This window comes from Populus nigra, chromosome 1 (assembly GCF_951802175.1).
Source record: "Populus nigra chromosome 1, ddPopNigr1.1, whole genome shotgun sequence".
Lineage (NCBI taxonomy): Eukaryota > Viridiplantae > Streptophyta > Magnoliopsida > Malpighiales > Salicaceae > Populus > Populus nigra.
The window spans coordinates 41,600,768-41,621,106 of NC_084852.1; the positions used below are offsets into that span (position 1 = coordinate 41,600,768).

Sequence of the window (20,339 nt, forward strand, 5' to 3'; positions counted from 1 at the left end):
CCATATCCCCCCTGAAGTTGGATCAATGGGATTAATTGATAAAAGCTTGGACAATAAATGATAAAAGCGAGTAGAGGATAAGATCTCGATGAACATATCAGCAAGTCGATCATGATTATGGGTATAATGTGTTTGGATAATTTAGGACTAAACTTATTGACAAATAAAATAACAATCTATTTTAATGTGTTTTGTTTTTTCGTGAAATACTGAATTAAAAGCAATATACACAACGACTTGGTTGTCATAAAAAAAGAAGTAAGGATCCTAGATTTGTAAGAAGACCTTTAAGCCAAATTAATTCACAAGCATAAGATGTCATTGCGCGATATTCAGCTTCAACACTAGATTGTGCAACATGTTTTTTGCTATGACAGTATACAAGATTACCACCAACAAATATACAATAGCTCGTGGCTGACTTTGATCAATAGCATTTCTAGTCCAATCTCAATCACTATATCTAGTTATTTAAGTATGACCATTATTAATCATGATGATTCCACTTCCAATAGAACTTTCGAGATAACACAAGATGCATTTGACAATACTCAAATGAAAGACAATATACGCATGCATGAGTTGGCTAGCAAAACTAACTATATATGTTATGTTAGGTAGAGTAATAGTAAGATAAAGTAAGCTTACCCACAAGATGTTAGTAATGACTTAATAGACCAAAGAGGCTTACTAGCTGTTTCAAGCATCAATTTACTGCCCAATGGGGTAGAATCAAGCTTGGCATCCATTATTTTAGCATATTTAAGCAAGTCAAAAATATACTTATGTTGGTTAAGTAATAACCTTTAATGGGAAATTGTTATTTCAATTCCAAGAAAATACTTCAAGTTGATGAGATCTTTTATAGGAAATTGGTGTTGAAGTGTGGACATGAAATGAGAAATGGCCTCAACATTATTTCATATACTAATAAGATCATGAACATATATAAGAACCACCAATGTCTTTTTATGTCCAAGATGGACAAATAAAAATGAGTCGGCATTATTCCTCATGAAACTAATTTCTTTAAGAATAACACTTAAATTATCATGCGAAGCACGCATAGATTGTTTCAGTTCATAAATCAATTTGTGAAGTTGACACACCAAGGTAGGATCTCAGCTTTGAGGATGACCAGGTGCCAATTTTATATAGACCTCTACATCAAGATCATTGTGCAAGAAAGCATTCTTGATGTCCATTTAACACATTGATCATCCATTATTTACAGCAACCACATACAATGTTCATCTTACCAATAAGAGCAACAATTTCCTTGTAGTTCACTCCAAAAGTTTGTTAAGTTTCTGGACCATAAGACATGTTTTGTGTCTGTCAATAAATCCATCAAAATTAAGTTTTATTTTATATATCCTCACTGACTGCTAACAATTTGTTTTCCTTTAGAAAGTTTGACAATACTTCAAGTTTGATTTTGAGCAAGAGCTTGAAGCTTATTATTCATAACATGTTTCCATATATCTTGAGAATTAACTTCTTGAAAGTTTTGTGGCTAATGAACACTTAAAATAGTAGTGAGAAAGGTCATGTGAGCTAAAAAAAAGAGGTGATGATATGAAAGAGAAATGGAGATAAGATGCTTGGCTATGTAAGCAACAAAATCTTGCATTTTTTATTATTAAAAAAGCATGATTACGAGCCAGGTTTATATAAATGTGCGAGTTTTCATGCATTAATAAAGTAATAAATGTTTATTTAAATATATGAATAAAATATATTATTGTTTTTCATGAAATAGTGATGTTTTTTAAACTTATATTTTAATTAAAATTAACAACGAGGGTATTTTATTTCGTTTTAATTATAATATTTTTTATAGTAATAAAAATAAGCATTGATAGATGAAATCATAATAATTATCTTAATGAAAATATTTTTGTTTAATTAAAAGATCTTAAAAAATTAAATCTTTTCGAGTTTCACCTTATAAATGAAATTAAAAAAATAAATAAATATTAAAATATAATAAGTTGTTGGTTTTGTGTCTTGGGTTCACAAAATCAAAAGAGAAGGACATGTAAAATTAAAATATAATATTAAATTTATTTTTAATATTTTTATATTAAAATAATAAAAAAATAAAAAATAAAAAATAAAAAATATTTAGAGCATCATGATTAAAATAATGTTGGCATTCCTGTTTTTAATGAAATTTTACGGGGAAGCACACTACTAAATGCCAATTGATTGATAAACTCAATAGAATACAGAATGTTTATATTGTGGCTTCCTTGAATGAAGTGCTAATTGTGTTTTTAAAATTTTTTAATTTTTTTAATTTTAATTTATTAATTTTTAGTATTTTAAAATGGTTTTGGTGTGTTAATATTAAAAATATTATTTTAATAGTTTTTTAATAAAAAAAACTTTTAACTTTACTTTTATATACCATTACACATGTTTATTGCCGGGTGTAAAAGAGAGGTGGGTCTAGCCAAGGATTGAGTCCTTTTCTTTTGGATCTGCTACTCGACCTGTATTCTATTACAGGTTTGCCTAGCGCAATGATCTCATTGACTGCAGCATTCTTCGAAGTTATCATGGCTCGTTCTTTAAAGCACATACGATCAAAGACTTGAAGTCGCTATGTTGGGATAAACAGCCGCGATGATTGCTAATAAGATTGAACCATATCCAATGTCAATTCATAGATCATGAGCATCTTAAAAAAAGTATAATCACAATCATCTGATGCTGGTAAGTCACAGATCTTTCTGTCACCAATCAAAACAATCTATTCAGCGAATTTGCGAAGTTCATGCCTTTGGTTATTGCCGAGACCATTTAATGAAATACGCATACTCTCTCTGGGAGTGTACAGACCCTAAAATACGACTAGAGGGATGAGTTGCTTAAAGAAGCGTGAATAATCTCTTCTTCGGTGCTGCTCATGACAACGAACAGAATTTGTCAAAATGACTCCTAATAAAACTTATTTTCCACCAAACAATTTGCTATAGGAGTTTGATGAACCAACTGAGAAAACATCCCATATAGCAAATGATCCATTGCCTCAAAGAAGCACATGTTATTTGGTGAGCATTGTTTTATCTACCATGCCTCCAAAGGAGGACTGATGGAAGGGGTTCGTCACTTGCAAAGGCAATATGATGCTGCAATGGTAAATGAACCTACGAGCGCTCGATTGAAAGGGTTCTTGAATGAGCTCAACATTACCAAAAGCTCTAGACTGCTTCGTAAAGACAAATGGATCGACGATTAGAATAGCTTTAACGATTGGTCAGATTCCTTGTTGATGTTTTTGGAAAGTGTGGTATTGCTTGCTTTATCATGAAATTGTATTTTCTATTTACACTTACCTCCTTTGGAAGGATTACATCTCATGACTAAGAAAAAAGTTGCAAGCAATGGCGGGACTGTTGTAATCTTTTTTATCTTCCTCCCTCTGCTAATAGTTTCTTGGATGCTTTTGTCTTTTGGCTTGGCCCTCTTTTCTGGAATTGGTTAATTTCTATCTTCGGTGTTAATTTCTTACTGGCATATGCCTTCTGGAAGATAATTTATTTCGAGTGAATTAATTTATTATTTTTCAAGAGCTTGCTAAGATACATGTATAGCTTCATTCTTCCACAGGCGACTCCATTAGCTGGTAGTGTGATCTGATTTCATGACATGGGGAAAATGATTACTACTCTCCTCTTCCAAATGGCCATCGTCTGTTTTTGCATGGCATTCCTTTAGGTTATAAATTGAATACAAGACAATGCTACAAATGCAATGGATGTTTGTTCAAACAAATATTTGTTTGCTGATTCATTCCTTCAGTTTATAAATGGAATACAAGACAATGCTATCTTCACTTTTTTTCCTGTTCAGTTTTGGTCTCTTATGCAGCAAAATGCTTTTGTTTTCAGTTAACATCCATGTTATCTTTCTTGAACTTGCCATCAATACTGATAGTCGACTTATCAATTAGAAGATACGCACTTTTATCTATCGCAAGTAAACTACCTGTGCTGTGCTTTTTGACGATTATTGCACATCATTGTGCTTTATAGGCATAGTAGACAATGATAATTTATCATAACATTATAGCATTCTAAACTGCTTAATTGTACATGGACAGAAGAAATAGGCATGGACGTAGTAGTTTCAAACATTGGTGAAACCTTCTTGAAGCAGGCGAAGCAAATGAAATGAAATGAGCTCGTACAAACTTCAACTCGAGGTTGACGCCCCAATGACTGGAAAATTTGGCTAATTCAAAATACCAAGATAAGTACGCTAATAAATACCCTTACACGAGTAAACCAACCGCACCGAACAACTTCTATAAGCACCACGCATGTCTTGGCATGCGAGAAAAGGGAACAGATTTGTCACAAGAGTATTCAAAACAGCTTATCTGACCGATTATGATGTTCCACGAAGCATACGGAAGTGTACGAAGAAGGTATATGTCCAGTATGATTATCTTTACAATTAACCGAAGGAAAGTCCTAAAATTGATGGCTGTCGAAGGTTCAGTTTAAACTCTACTATATGCAGGAAGTTGGAGCTGCATGTCATGGTTTCGGCAGTGCCTCTGACCAACTGCCAGTCAGTTAACACAACTCCCTCCATTCTTGTCCAATCTCGGCTTTGCAATTCTTAAAAAAAATCCTTTTGAAGACGTGCAAACATTTACTTGCGCGATCTAGAATGTAGAAAAGCCGATTATGTTAACCTGCTCAAGCTGCCTGGCAGAATTCTGTTGTGCAATTTTGACCAAAACACATAAGCAACAGAGAATTCTACTACTATCTACCTACTCAATTGCAGTCTCCATTATCACTTCTTCTAGAACACTTTCTACTATCATACTAACAACATATTCAGCATCAATCCGGACATCCAACCATGTCACGGAGCTAGTCAAGTCCTTTTCAACAAGATGATCTAATGTTCGCGAAGGTGGCTGTAATAGTATGTTCCGTTCAACATGTTTCATCACTTGTTGAGCCATGTTTTCTGCCATTGTAACAGGTCGAACTTTTGGTTCGACAAATGACAACCAAGGGGAGCTTCTCATGTAGTTCTGGTATACCTCTAGAAGGACTTCGACAAAATAATCACAAACGAGCTTATGACCACCACAGGACTCACCATGGCACTTTGATGAGAGATCATCCAAATTAAAGCCAGAAGCTCTCAAAAATGCACCTATATACTCCAACACGGATCCTAGCTCTTCCAAAGAAGTGCTTGAATTAATCTTCAGATCCAAAGGGGAGTGAACAAGAGCAGCCAAATAGTCTTCCTCGTTACCTATTCTTAGTGGCAGGGCTGATAGTTCAGCTGCATTACTTTAATTGTGTCAACAAGATTGCAAAATCAGGAAAAAGTACATGTAATAATTCCCTAACATAAGAGCTTACCAGGCTGAGGTCTAGTAATCATATCTTCCATGAAAAAATGCTCAAGAACAGATACTGGACTTGGCTGCTCTGCTCTCTCTTTGGCCTTGTCCAAGTCTTCAACCCTCTGGATGGTTGAAGGGCTTGATAAATAATCACTTGTTGAAGATGGTGACATCTGATTATCTGCAGATGAATCCTGAAAGAGAAAATTGGCAGGGAAATAATGCAAAAGGGCACATCAAATAGCAGGAAACCAACAAACTGAAAGAGCTATCAAAACAAATTGAAAGACAGTAATAATTCAATAGACAGGGAAAACAGTCATTTACCAGCCTAAAGAATTTTGAGGATTCATGTTCGTCAGTTGTATTTGCAGTACAGGTGCTTTCATTAGCATCGCTATTGTACGAGCCATCTAGTCTGGAGGGCACGCCGGAGGGACTATATTCTTCTGAAATTTTACTGTCCTTTTTTCCTATTATTTTGGTGGAGACTGCAGAAAATTATGTACTGCTTATACCAAACAGAATTACAAGCATGATGAAGATTAAATTGACAAAAGCTCACCTCTAGGGCTAGAATCATTTTCAAGAGAACAGATGTTTTCATCCTCTTTGACATCAGGGAAAAGTTTGTCTGAAATAGTTTTCTCTGTCTCGATGATTTGTAATTGATCCTCACATTTTTTGTCATTGGCCCATGGTGGAGCCTCCAAATTCTGCCGGGTTGGACTTGTGTTGTTTCTCTTTTCACTCTGATTCCACTTGTTCTTGTTCACCATTTGATAACTGGTATAGGGAGAAAATCTCATTTGTGGAGTGACACGGGCATGCTCCACTTTACATCTAGGACCGGCCATAGGAAAGAATTCAATTTCAGGAAGAGAGCTCATCCCATCCCTGGTTTTTGGTCTCTGCTTTCTCGAAAGATTCACATTTTCATTCAGTAAAAAGTCAGATAGATGTACCCTTGTCTCAACATATTTGTCATTGTTAGTTTCCTTGGAATGCCTGAGATTTGAAAATCTTGAGCTTTCATGACCTTTTTCGCTGGCTGTAGCAGCTTCCTCTCTAACACTAGATTCAATTATTTCCACTTTGTCCATCTGGTCTTCACTCCTGACATCCATGGTTGTTCTTCCTAAATAACAAGAGGTTTCACCTGGTGAGTTTCTTTCATTAATATCCACACCTCCGCCACCACATTTTTCACTCTCTTGGAAAATATATCTGGACTTCTGCACTGCACCATCAGTCAACATCAACTGCCGCTCTTTCCTGCTCACCCGCAAAGCATGCATCAACTTTCTTTTCATTTTGACAAGGGGGAAAAATGAAGGTTTAACACTCTGCTGCACATTTTTTAACCTATAATGAACCGGTGGAGAGTCATGACTGATTCCATCCGCACAGTTTTGCAAGCTTGCAGAGCCAGGCTTCAAAACTACTATTGTCTCCGAGGGTTGAGGATCACCAGTTCCCTTGGACAGGTATCTATCAATGGAGTTGAAGTTTCGGGTACAGTCAGTCCTTTCACATTCCCTTGAATTATTTTTGTGTTGTTCTGACAATTTATCTTCAGGGTAAGATTTAATCTGCTGCACTTTTTCATGAGAGTCTCGCAAGTCTTCAATATGTTTCACCAGTAGAGAATTGGGGTCTTGTAGGAGTTTTATAAACAGGTCCTTGTTGGAATTCAGTATATCTAGTGCATCCATGAAATGTTTAGACTGGTCATCCGCCCCATCTGTGCTGAGGTGTTTTCCATCAATCAACTTCTGATTTATAAAAGCTTCAGTAGCTTCATTCATGCGAACCTGAAGATTGATCTCCTTAGATTGGCCATGCTTTCCATGTTGGATACTTCTACAGTTACAATCGGTTTCGTTTCTAGGTTGCACTTGATTGGAGAGTGATTCTTTGGTCACTGCAGATTCCAACTTTTTTGAAGAATCATCCGCTGAATTTTCATGAACAGATTTTGCATGCCCCATGGTTGCTACGTCATAACAACCATAAATAGGTAAACGACGAGGTTTCCGAGCAGCCTTGATTGCTTTTCTATGGCTTGTTGATGAGTCACCAGCAAGTTCAGTATCAGATTGTACATGTTCCACTTTTGCAGTGGTCTTCTTTATCTGCTGCTTGATGGGCATGTCTTCCTCTGCAATTTTCTTCATTTCTGTAGTCGCAGGACTGAACCCATTAAATCATGTTAGGTTATTATAATACAACATAAATAAAAGAATTCTTACCAACAGCATGTCTCTTCAAAACTGCCTTATCAGAAATCAGCTTCTTTGAGTGACGTTGGCGGAAATGAAAGATATTAATTAAGCCATATGCACATTTAGACTTGTATTTTTCATAGAATTCAGGACTCTGTGGCATAGGGCTCTTCGGAAAAGGGCTCCTCGGCAAAGGGCTCTTCGGTGACCTCCTTTCCATGATATGAGAATAAGTGCTAGCAGACATGGTGTGCAATATGCATCCAATCACAGCATCACCGATACGCCAGCATTGAATCTGAGCAAGAAAAGAAATATGTGTAAAGTATAGAAAAAACAAAACTTTATAGACAGATTGCAAGCATTCTAATTGCCTTAGAATATAGTTCTCCAACATTAAAAAACAAAAAAACAAAAACAAAAACAAATTGAAAATGATAAATTGTCTCAAGAATTGTTAATGAGTCCTAAAAATTCTCTCCATCCAGTTTCAGAAATCATATCTGGATGTAGAATCTTCTACAAAGTCTTATAATTTCAAACTCCCGTCCAATTTCTAGAAAAGAAATCTAAAGAGAGAAAACTGAATCATTGTTTTACACATTTCATAGCGAACTTGAAACCAGGAAACATTATTTCAAAAAACTTTCATCAACTACCAATCCAATCCTTAAAACAACTTCCTTTTCATCATCATTTTCACTGAATACAGAACAAAATTAGAAGCTGAGTTCATACAAACTCACACTTGTTGAATATCCATGGAAAATCACCAAATGCCCCCACCAAACACAATTTTCCACGGATTACTACCACCCTTCACAAAAATTGCACTGACACAAGCAAGAAAAAAAAACCACGGTAGCAGTAGTAGCAGCAGAAATATAAGTACCTGGGTAGTTCTTGAAAATTGAAAACAGAAGCACGTGAACCGAGTCTTCCTTCCACTACAAGTTGAAGAACTCAAATGGGTAAATGAGAACAGTAACCTCTGTCTGTCCTTTCATTTACTAATAACAAAGTAACAAACAAACACAACCCTAGTCCCCTCGTCTACTAATAATAAAAGTTTATTTTGGTCAAATTATGGGAGTCGTCATTGCCCTTTAATGTTACTGCCATTAAAGAGAGGTTTTTGGGAGTTAGAAAAGGACTTGAAAAACAAAGAACGGGTGATAATGGCCTGTGAGCCAAAGCAGTTAATCAATGATACTGACCATCATGTGGCAATTGGCAGTCAGATACGTGCCAAGATGGGAATTACAAGCCTTTTCAAATGTAGCAGCAAAGCTTGTCTTGCTTTCCCATTTTCCCTCTGTCATTCAATAATTAGTAGCATTCAACAGACAGACCACAACACATGTACACATAGACATACACCCTCTCTTGTCTGTTGATAATGTCCTATAAGGTTAAAAATGTATGCCGCTTTAATGTTTTGGTTGGTGATAGAAGAGGGGTCGTTTAGGTGAATTTGTTACTGAGTAAACTATAGCTTACTCCTTGTATTCTTAAGAAAGTAATTGCTTAGTCCCTCTTCTTTTTTATGAGTTATATTTTAGTCCCTGACCGTCAACTTCTTAAACATTTGCCAATTCCGTTGCCTTTTCAATTGATAGCTAAAGTAATACCTCCTGATAAATAAATAAAAGATTGAAAAACAAACGATTTTATAAACGGGTGTGAAATAATAAGGATTTAGGATGTGTTTGGAAGTGTGATACCGGTTATTTTTTTAAAGTGTTTTTTACTCAGAAATACATCAAAATAATATATTATTATTATTTAAAAAATATTTTTGATATTAGCATATCAAAACTATCTAAAAATATAAAATCAAATTAATTTTAAGCAAAAAAATCAAATTCTATCCATCTTATGTTTGAAATGTAATATTAAAGGAGGGCTAAATATGGGATTTTTGGACTAGAGTGACTAGTTTATTATTTCTTAAGAAAACATGAACCGGGTTATAATTTACTTGTTATTATCTTGTGAAACTGAAAAGATTATTATATATTTCAGTGTGTGTGTGTGTGTGTGTTTATCAGGCGTTATTCTGCCCTCTAATAAAAATATGAGATCTATTAAATAATTTTGTTGATTGTGAAGTTTCTTTTTACATGGGAAATGGTGTGCGTTGGGATACTGGAGAAAGGTTGTTGTCTCTCTGGCTGCTATATTTTGTCAGTTTAATGTCAGGATTTCGAAGGAAGGGCCCCTGGTGTAGGCAGTGCTGTTTTCTAGTTATGGGTTAGAAAATTTGAAAATGGATGTCCTTATTCAATCTAGACCTCTCAATCTCACTCTAGAAAAGATAGAACATAGACCTTTCATATTCTTAGGGTTTGAATTTTTGACTGTCATGGGTCACTTTACCTCTGGTGAGCTTTCAAAACAGAGCATTGGTGAATAAAACAGAGCACATAAAGGTCCAAGGAAATACTCTGTCAACAAGTGTTGTGATGCGTTCGTTGCCTGTAGTTTCTTTTGATTCATGGAATGTAGATTTACACGGTAGACTCTCGATTGCTTCAAATTTAAAATTTATTTTGATAGTGAAACAAATGGATTGTTCTTTGTTCTTGAAGACACGTAAAATGCCATTCGTGTTCTCATGTGACTGAAAGCTGCCCAGTGAAATTTGAATCAAGATTTTTACATATAAAACATTTATATAGTAGATGATTCAATTGTAAAAGTTCGAGAATAAAAAATTTATTATTCCTGTAATTTCAAGTTTGAGACCTGTGATTGCTAATATGATAACTACTTGAGATTTATATGGTCGTTAATTTTAAAACTTGTAAAATTAATCAAATATGCACAAACTGGCTTAAATATCCATATTAATAAATAAATAAATAAAGATTTTCGCATACGATTGGATGATGAAATTATTTACTCTTGGCAACGCTGAGAATCAAAATCAAGACGTGTGAAATATTGTAAGGGCTGGTTTGTCAACATGGCGGCTGCGATTGGTTGAAATTACATTTATCTCGATTATTGGTATTTTTAAGGTGTTAGGTTAACAAACACGTAACAGTTTTACATGTGTTTTATTGAAAATTTTATTATAAAATTTTTTTTAATAAAAAAGATATAATTTATAATTTATTTTAAATTTATTTTCTTTGCTGAAATTTTAATTGCAAGAAAGTGGGGTTTTTTTTTCCTTACTTTCAATGACTCGTGGTATTTTCTTCCTCAAAAAGGCTCTACTAAAACCATAATCATAACTATCTTTTACCCCAATCACGATTTTAAAAGTGTTTTATTAATCAATGCATCATATTTCTGTATAAATTTCATTAAAAATTCTCTTTTAAAATTTTAATTAAAAAAGAAGAAGCTATAACTTAGAGATTATCTTGAACCATCTTTAAATCCTATACCAAAATTATAATTTCAAGAAGATAAGGTTTTGTTTTTTTTTCCAGACTTTCAACTACTTATGGTATTTTCATATCCCTGGAAAACACAAGAACACATGGACGCTGAACTCGATGTTTGTTTGAAACATCAAGTTAACGGCTCAAGCCATCATTGGATTTTATTTTCTTAAAAGTTTTAAAGAAATTGGAAAAGTCATTGCATCCGATACAGCCACCTGTCACACTAGTTAGAGTATTCGTCATCCATGGGCTCATCTGGTCAACGTATGGGATCCTTGCACTCAATCTACCTCCCTAAATTCCTCCTGAATTCCCTGTGCACAACGCAAATCTCTCCCGCGCCTCGTATGCTCTTCCTAAAAGAACCCGCCTGTGCCCTATCTTCTATGGTATCGTATGCAAATACGTACCTAGGGTCTTGTTTTGTGCCACCTTTCGTGGTGCTGCGTTTTTTAACGAGACATCACGCAACCGTAGCGCCGTTTAGGACCGTTGGGTTGCCCTAATTATAGTTTTAATATAAGACGAGATCATTTCGAGCACAAGTAACGCTAGTCTTACATGATTTATATGGTTAGTTTACAGAATTCACTTAGCATTAAATAAAAATGAATTCTGTTAATCACTCTCGGGTATCCAATTGTCGATGTCTTTCGTGAGTGAAAATTAGCATTTCTCTTTAAATATAGATAATTTATTTAAGATTTAATTTGGGTTTGTGAAAACAGACACACTAATATAACGATTAAAAAAATTATTTTAATGAGGTTTGCTCCCTTTGTGGTTTCAGATTCGAGCCTTGTAGTTGCTCATATGATAATTACTTGAGACTTACATGGTCGTTAACTTCAAGACCTGTATAATTAGTCAAGATGCGTACAAGCTGTCCTGAAATCCACTTTAATGATCTTATATGGATCTAATTGACCATGCAATCTTGCCTATCGCCATTATAACGTGTTCGTGACATATATATATATATATATATATATATATATATATATAAGAAAAAAAAAGAAATCTAGCGCGGTCCCACAGCCTCTGTGTGTGAAGGACTTCATCACAACCTGACAAACAAGGAAAATGAATAATATGATGCCAGACTTGATCAAAGAGGAGAGGGTTAGCCGTCCACATCCGGAGCAGTTAGACATGGATCCTATTAAGCAAATCTCTTCTCGTAGTGTTATTATCTGTCTCCACGTTCAATTTTTAATCACCGGAATGAGAGGGTGATAATGAGTGTGGATTCCACTCTATCCTTGCCAAACACGTATCAACCGAAACAGCCAGGTTATTTTTATTTTTATTGTTTTATAAGCTTAATTAGCGTGCACGTGGCACTAATAGATTGAAGATTGCTCTGTTTATTTTTGTGTTTTAAAAGTATTTTTGAAAATTTTAATTTTATTTTTATTTTTTTTGCTTCATATTAATTTTTTTTAGTATTTTTAGATCATTTTGATACGTTGATATCAAAAATAATTTAAAAAAATAAAAAAATATTATTTTAATACTTTTATAAATTAAAAGTATTTTAAAAACAACTGTAACTACACTTTTAGATATGCCTATATATTTACTTTAGCAGCCATGAAATTAAAATGTATAAATTATTCGATATCATATTTTCCAAATAACTTGGTTGGTTAGCATGTTTTTCTTTTGAGTTGAATTGAGAATCGCAAGTTCATGATACGTAGAGGCTATTATTATTATTTTTTCTTCTATACTTTTAGGAAATCTTGTTATTATTTTACCAAATATATATTGTAAATTATTAATACAAACATCGAAACACTTGGAGGTGTTCATAAATTAGTTTTTTATTGATAAAAAATGATTTATCTTGGTCACTTTGACTTTTTTTAAAAATAATTTATTACTTACAAAATGAATTAATAAATTTATTATTTTTTATTGGCATTTACAATTATTAATTTATTATGATGAATACAAATATCAAGTTAAAAATTTTATTGACGATAAAAAAATATTAACAATTCTAGCAATTTTTTTGTGAATTTTCTTTTGCTTGGCCTCATAAATGGCAACGACGTGATCAACAAGTAATAATATTGATGAACACGAAAACGACGATGAAAACAGCCGGGTTGACGGGGAAATGCTTCGAAGTTTGACCGGAAATTAATAATATATTAACTACTTCTCTGAGCTTGTGGTTTGTGTGAAGAGATTGGAATGGGGTGATAATTTATCCACGCATATGCCATAGTCTTCTATGAACATGGAATTTGCAGTGTTTAAAGCCTCCACGGATTAGCAACCCTAGAAGAACCTTCCCTCCACATCCCTCCCTCTAATGCTTGCGAAAATGTTGGTCCTATGGGCCTTCTTTTGCAGTCACTTGCCTTGGTTAGGATTGGGCCCTCTTTTGCAGTCCTATGGGCTTTCTTTTGCAGTCCTATGGGCTTTCTTTTGCAGTCCTATGGGCCTTCTTTAGATCCGACAAGACAGCATCTCTGAGTATAAGGCTATCTATAGCTCCCACTTCCCTGAATGCTCAAGTCTAGAGTCTAGACCGATCAAACACACTTGGAGCAAACTAATCACCTCCGGGTTCATTCAGATAGCTTTTGCAGAGGCTCGTTATCACTCCAAGCAAGTGTTTCCATTTAATCCAAAATTACATGGTGGCAAGCACATTCACCACACTATCCTTTACATGAACACACCTATGGAGGTTGGAGGTTATTTAAATTATCTTAAACTCCAAGAGAAGTCTTCGTCTTACCCTCATTTACAGGTATTCGAGAGTGTAGTCGCGATTATTTTTTAAAGTGTTTTTCGCTTGGAAATACATTAAGATAATATTTTTTTATTTTTAAAAAATTATTTTTAACATTAACACATCAAAATAATATGAAAACACTAAAAATATTAATTTAAAGCAAGAAATAAAATAAAATTTAAATTTAAATTTTTTCAAAAATATTTTTAAAATGCAAATAGATTCATACCATATTTGAGCGCACTATTTTTCATCTTCTTACCCTCTATAACCTTCTTTGCAATCATCTTCCTAAATCTATATTAAGCACATACACAATATAGTATTTAAGGTTTTATTTATTTTTATATTAGTGCTCATTTAAGGAAAAGCGTGGTCATTAACTCGATAGCTTGACTAATTCAAATAACACAAACAAAAGGCAATGAAAATAAGTAAACATATAAAAAAAATGAAAATATAAAAAGGCCAAAAATAGACTTAAACTCATTCAGGTTAACATGCAAAATCTGCAATTTTGTTGTGATGTCGGGGTAACCCCGTCGAAAACAAATTAAATAAAACTATGAAGCTCAATTATTAATAACCCAATATTGAAAGGCAGAACCGAAAAAAATTAATAAAAAAAGAACGAAAAAACACTGAGTTAACCCAAGTTAATCTATTAACCCCACGACCATGGATATAAGATTGAGACACCCTATAAAAAGGAGATTGAAAAAAAAGACATGAAGATCAATTCCAAATAAATCAAATGTTGAAGGATGAAATTGAAAAAATAATAATTAGATAGACACCTAAAACAAACATCAAAATCAACTCGTATTAACTTTCAAAACATGTGACCCTAGTCATAAGCAAGATACTAACCCCATACAAAGTAAACCCTAGACAATAGCGGAAAAAAATTCCAAATCATCAAAATGCTAAAGGATAAAATTAAAAAAAAATACAATAAAAAGGATCCAAAATAAAAGAAATAACAATTAAAAGAATAGAGACTAGACTCGATACAAAAATAATTTGAAATTAAATGTTAAGAGATGAAATTGAAGATGAAAATTCAATTAGAAAAATGCTTAAAAATGAAAAAAAAACAATCAAAAGAATGAGCACCAAATTTAATTTTAAAATTAAATGAAACTAAATGATAAGGGGCAAAATTAAAGAAAAAATTAATAAAATGGTAAAAAATAAAACAAATAGCAATTAAAAGAATGATGATCAAATTAGAAATAAAAAATAAATTAAATGACACATTTATATTTTGGTAAGAGAAAGAGAAAGAAAAGAGGAAGGCAGAGAAAAGAAAAGTCTATCAGAGCTCATGCACCACGCTGTCGTCGACACGTGCGACACTAATAAAAAGAGAATGGTGAGACGCTTTCAACGTTGCCCTGGAAGGTGATTTTTAGGAGTGGGGAGATGCTGCACACGGTGTCCACTCCTATATATGTTAACAACTTTTTTTTAATAATATTTATTTTATTCAAAAAACCAAATCACCCTGTGTCAACTTATTAATTACAAAAAAACCAATATGAAAAGACAAAAAAACCCCATTTACATAATTTTAACAATTCTTGCATGTAAAGGTAATATAATATTTATATTGTATCTTTAAAACATAAAAAGATCGAATTGTTTCTGTGTAATCTTTTAAAATATTTTACTTGTGAGGGCAATATAATCATTACAATGTGTATGTTAAAAGTAAGAAAACTAAATTGTCTCCGATCAATTTTATAATGTCTAATGGACTATTTGAAAAAAATTGTTTAATATCAATGCCATTGATTTTTAAAAGGGTAAAATAGTAATTATATTGCTGTGGTGAATATTGAATTATCTATAGATGCATCATGAATTTTCTATGGGTTTTTTTATTTAATTGTAATTGTAATTGTAATGTGATAGCAACCCCGGCAGCCATATCCCAACTTCGCCCAATTCAAAAAAAGAAGAAGAAAAGAATCAGATAAGATAAAAGAAAAAGAATATAACCAAAAAGAAGAAGTAGAAGAAGAAAAAGCCTGTCCTGTTCGCTCTCACCTGAAAGCGCACCGTTTTTCCTTTCAGCACTAAACCTCCCTTATCCCCTTCCACTATCATTTTATCTCTCATCATATCAATGGCCTTCACATTCACTCTCCAATCGCACACATTTCTCTCTCAAAACCCAAACTTGCTCTCTCCAAAACCAACCTTCTTCAAACCCCGCAATTTATTTCCTTCTCTCCCTAAAACCCCTTCATTTCTTTCTCTCCACCGCACAAAACACTCGCTATTTGCTATTGGCCCAGATGGAAAATTCTACCCAAACACAGCAGATAATGACCCACCTGAAGCACCAGAAGATACAGCGCATGGAGTATCAAAATGGGAACAAGTTCATATCCAAGCTTCAAGAGCAAGAAAAGCTCAAGAAGAAGACTTCAAAAAGAATCAATCAACGTTTCTCAAAGCCATTGCAGATACCGAGGTAAATCCCAATTCCTTAAATAGTGACGGTGATGATTTGTTTGGTGAGATTGATAAGGCTATCGTTATGGAAAGACAAGAACTTGTTAAACAAGGACTGTTAAAACCAAAAGACATTAAAGGAAGTAGTGATGTTATGGAAGGTGTTGAAGAGTTAGAGCCTGAAGAGGTGGTGGACTTGGAGGAGATTGATGAACTAACAGGGTTGACTGTGATTGATACTGACAGTGATGAAGATGGTTCAAGTGGGTTTGATGTGGGTGCGGGTGAAAAGAGTGGAAAAAGCAATGCTGGGGCGTCTTTGGATGAAAAGAGTTTTGATTTGGATTTTGATAGTATCGGGAAAGTGAAGGTGAATATTGTGGAACCAAAGTTTAGGATGAGTTTAGCTGAGCTATTGGATGAAAGCAAAGTGGTGCCGGTTTCGGTTTTGGGGGATTTGGAGGTGGAGATTACTGGTATACAGGATGATTCGAGAGTGGTGAGTGCTGGTGATTTGTTTGTTTGTCGTGTGGGGATGAAGACGGATGGACATTTGTATTTGAGCGAGGCTGATAAGAGAGGTGCTGTTGCGGTTGTGGCTAGCAAGGAGGTTGATATTGAAGAGACTTTGGGGTGTAAGGCTTTGGTGATTGTGGAGGATACTAATGCAGTTTTGCCTGCATTGGCTGCAGCATTTTATAAGTTCCCTTCAAAGAATATGGCTGTGATTGGGATAACTGGGACGAATGGGAAAACTACGACAGCGAATTTGGTTAAAGGGATGTATGAGGCAATGGGGTTGAGGACTGGAATGTTGAGTACGGTGGCATATTATATACACGGGGATCATAAACTGGAGGCACCTAACACAATCCCAGGTGCCATTTTGGTTCAGAATTTGATGGCTAAGATGCTGCATAATGGAACTGAAGCTGTTGTGATGGAGGCTACTTCCCAGGGACTGGCTCTAGGGAGGTGCGATGAAGTTGATTTTGATATTGCTGTTTTTACCAATTTGACGAGGGATCATTTAGATTTTCATGGGACAGAAGAGGAGTATAAGAATGCAAAGGCTAAGTTGTTTGCTCGGATGGTGGATCCAGAAAGGCATAGGAAAGTAGTTAACGTTGATGACCCAAATGCACCTTTCTTTATTGCTCAAGGAAACCAAGAGGTGCCAGTTGTGACCTTTGCTATGGAAAATAAAAATGCAGATGTTCATCCCTTGAAGTTTGAGCTCTCCCTGTTTGAGACACAAGTTTTGGTTAATACACCCCATGGTATTTTGGAGATTTCATCAGGATTGCTTGGGAAGCACAATATCTACAATATTCTTGCGGCTGTGGCAGTTGGGATTGCAGTTGGTGCACCATTGGAAGACATTGTTAGAGGGATTGAAGAGATAGATGCAGTACCTGGTAGGTGTGAGTTAATTGACGAGGAGCAGGCATTTGGGGTGATTGTGGACTATGCTCATACACCTGATGCCCTATCTAGACTACTTGATTCCGTAAGGGAGCTTAGGCCTAAAAGAATTATCACGGGTGCGTTTCTATTGCTTTCTCCTAACCTTCATCATGCATTCAGTGCTACTTCTCTAAGTTTGTGATAATTCTAGCTTTATGCTTGGATAAGGAGTTTTAAAGTCTTTTTCCTTGTACAAAGTCTTGGACCATTTGCTATAAGGAAGTGATAAAAGCTAGGCTGAGTATTATATGCACAGGAAATTCTCAAGCTAGAAATATGCTTTGTCGTATTGATTCTCTTAATTCTTTCATGATGATATATTGATTTAAGTTTATGCCAACCATCTATCTTGCCATAGCTAAATGTTCTCTTCCATTCGTGAATAATTCTCGCAAGTCTGGCAGTGCAAATACAGTGATTTAGTAGCGATCCTTTGTTTAGGTCCAAAACTGCTGAAGATAATCATAATCCTGAGAATTCAAGATGTAATTGGGATTTGGAAGCTCCAGCTATTGACATTAGTCCTGATCTGTTCATGATATCTTATTGTTTTCTCCAACTTTTGACAAGTTAGAATTAGGTTCTGATTGTTGTTGGAAGAGAAAAATTGCCAATTCACTTCAATAAAGTTGCCATGTCAGTTGGGATAGCTGGGAAGTGATGAGTTTCATGAAGAAATGTAAGTATTGTTAACCTGACCAACTTCTTGCTTTTTGTGAAGTTATTGGTTGTGGCGGAGAGAGAGACAGAGGCAAGAGACCAATAATGACAAAAATTGCAACAGATAAAAGTGACGTGACAATTCTGACATCTGACAATCCAAGGGGTGAAGATCCATGTATGCATGTTGAACTGTACTGCGTAACTAAAATGCCATCTTTGCAAAAGTTATTACTAACTCGTTTCATCTTCATCAGTGGACATATTGGATGACATGTTGGCTGGCGTAGGATGGTCAATGCAGGAATATTTGAAACATGGGGAAAATGATTACTACCCTCCTCTTCCAAATGGCCATCGTCTGTTTTTGCATGACATTAGACGAGTAGCTGTCCGTTGTGCTGTTGCCATGGGTGAAGAAGGCGATATGGTTGTAAGTGTTTATGTCCATTTCACTACTCTTTTTGAAGATTTATGGACAGATGGTTCAGTATATTTCAATGAAAAACTGAATTGTCTCCTCGAAATTATTCTCACTGTAATTTTATTTGTATTTTGTCTCTTGAATATTCTCTAAACTGCAGGTTGTTGCTGGTAAAGGCCATGAAACATATCAGATTGAAGGTGAGAAAAAAGAATTCTTTGATGACCGGGAAGAGTGCAGGGAAGCATTGCAGTATGTTGACGAGCTTCACCAAGCTGGGATAGACACAAGTGAATTCCCATGGCGGTAAGTTAATTCCCTCTTATTTTGACATACTAATAAGAACGCAGCTTGATCTTGATTGTTCTCATATTGTCAAGGACCAATTGTGAAATTTGTCTAACCTGTTTATAACAAGCTGCTGATACTGTGTGGATTACTGGGACATGGAAGTACCATTCTATTGTGTAAAGAAATTTAGATTCATGGTTCAACATTTCTTCCTCCTTTCATGCCTATGTGGAAGCGTTCATTTGGGAGTCTATTCCAACTTGCATCTCTTAAAATATTTTCTGATTTCAATGCTTGTAATCAGACGGATTATTCAAACAATTAGGATCTCAAACACTCAATGTGATTGTGCGACATGTGCAGAGTAACAACCAAAACAGAAGAAATTTTTTTTTCTTGGTCTCTTGTTTATTGATTGTCACATGTGATTGTTCAGAACTCGAAGTATATGAAAAAGATAATAACATTTTTATATATCTCATGCGTTTTTTTTTTAACTTACCTCTGCTGCCACAGGTTACCAGAAAGCCATTGATTTAGTTTCAGAGAGGAGAATTGGTATTATCAAGCCCATCCAAAGCGACGAAGGGAACAGTAGTTTTGGTTTTGTTTTTTTTTCCCCTCTTGTATAAGAGGATATCTCTTCAATTCCAAACGATAATTGTCCAAAGGAAGAGAGTGCTTTGTGGCTGGTAAGATCTCCACGGTGCAATTCTTGATGAAACCTTCAGAGCGGGTTAGGTAACTGGTAAGATCTTCACCGTGCAATCCCTTAAATGAGTTTGTAAAAGCTATAATTTTTTTATCCTGCCGGTTTTTCAGATCTTTTGTGCAACTAAAATCTGCAGTGTAAACATGTTGGATAGGAATCTGAAGTATCAGCACAATTTTGTAAGCATATTGCAGGACTGCGTGGACATAGAGTACTGATTTTATGCCATCCGCGAGGAATTCTTCGATGTTCCTTTGAGTATACCAAATTGATTTTGTCTACGTTTCGAATCCTATATGATGATATTGTGGTGCATTTCAATGGCCCGTTTCCTCTTCTTGTTGAGCCAGTGTGGGAAGGTGAGAAGCTACTAGATTTAATGGTAGAACCGTAGCGAGTCATAGTGTTTGCTGGGAAAAAAAAACGATAAGGTCCTTGTCTCTCCCAAGCAATTTCACTTCACTTCATGCCACGACTCCTTAATCCCGATAATAAACTTTTTTCTCATCGATCATACAGTGACTGTCAGAAAATTAACAAATGCTCAAGTTATATTCATGA

General features: G+C 34.9%; 2 protein-coding genes across 7 annotated transcripts; one reads left to right on the forward strand and one right to left on the reverse strand.

Moving 5' to 3' along the window:
• Positions 1-4,049: 4,049 nt before the first annotated feature.
• Positions 4,050-8,974, reverse strand: LOC133685393 (uncharacterized). 3 transcript variants are annotated; one of them, XM_062106899.1, is made up of 6 exons: positions 8,504-8,974; positions 7,639-7,909; positions 5,952-7,565; positions 5,714-5,877; positions 5,403-5,580; positions 4,050-5,322 (listed from the first exon to the last, which is right to left on the reverse strand). In XM_062106899.1, exons 2-6 carry the CDS (start codon positions 7,856-7,858, stop codon positions 4,793-4,795), a joined length of 2,706 nt encoding a protein of 901 aa, XP_061962883.1. In that variant the 5' UTR covers positions 7,859-7,909; positions 8,504-8,974; the 3' UTR covers positions 4,050-4,792. The 3 variants fall into 3 exon arrangements, with proteins under 3 accessions (XP_061962883.1, XP_061962885.1, XP_061962884.1); XM_062106901.1 differs by having other exon boundaries at positions 5,714-5,859; positions 8,504-8,972; XM_062106900.1 differs by lacking the exon at positions 8,504-8,974 and adding an exon at positions 8,358-8,467.
• Positions 8,975-15,786: 6,812 nt separating this feature from the next.
• On the forward strand, positions 15,787-20,046 carry LOC133677769 (UDP-N-acetylmuramoyl-L-alanyl-D-glutamate--2,6-diaminopimelate ligase MurE homolog, chloroplastic). 4 transcript variants are annotated; one of them, XR_009835832.1, is made up of 6 exons: positions 15,787-17,768; positions 18,413-18,529; positions 18,609-18,784; positions 18,936-19,081; positions 19,583-19,814; positions 19,933-20,046. XR_009835832.1 is itself a non-coding variant. In XM_062099878.1 (5 exons), the coding sequence occupies exons 1-5, from the start codon at positions 15,893-15,895 to the stop codon at positions 19,599-19,601; spliced, it is 2,334 nt and encodes a 777-aa protein (XP_061955862.1). In that variant the 5' UTR covers positions 15,787-15,892; the 3' UTR covers positions 19,602-20,046. The 4 variants fall into 4 exon arrangements, 1 of the variants encoding a protein (XP_061955862.1); XR_009835834.1 differs by having other exon boundaries at positions 19,963-20,046; XR_009835831.1 differs by having other exon boundaries at positions 19,973-20,046.
• Positions 20,047-20,339: the final 293 nt, after the last annotated feature.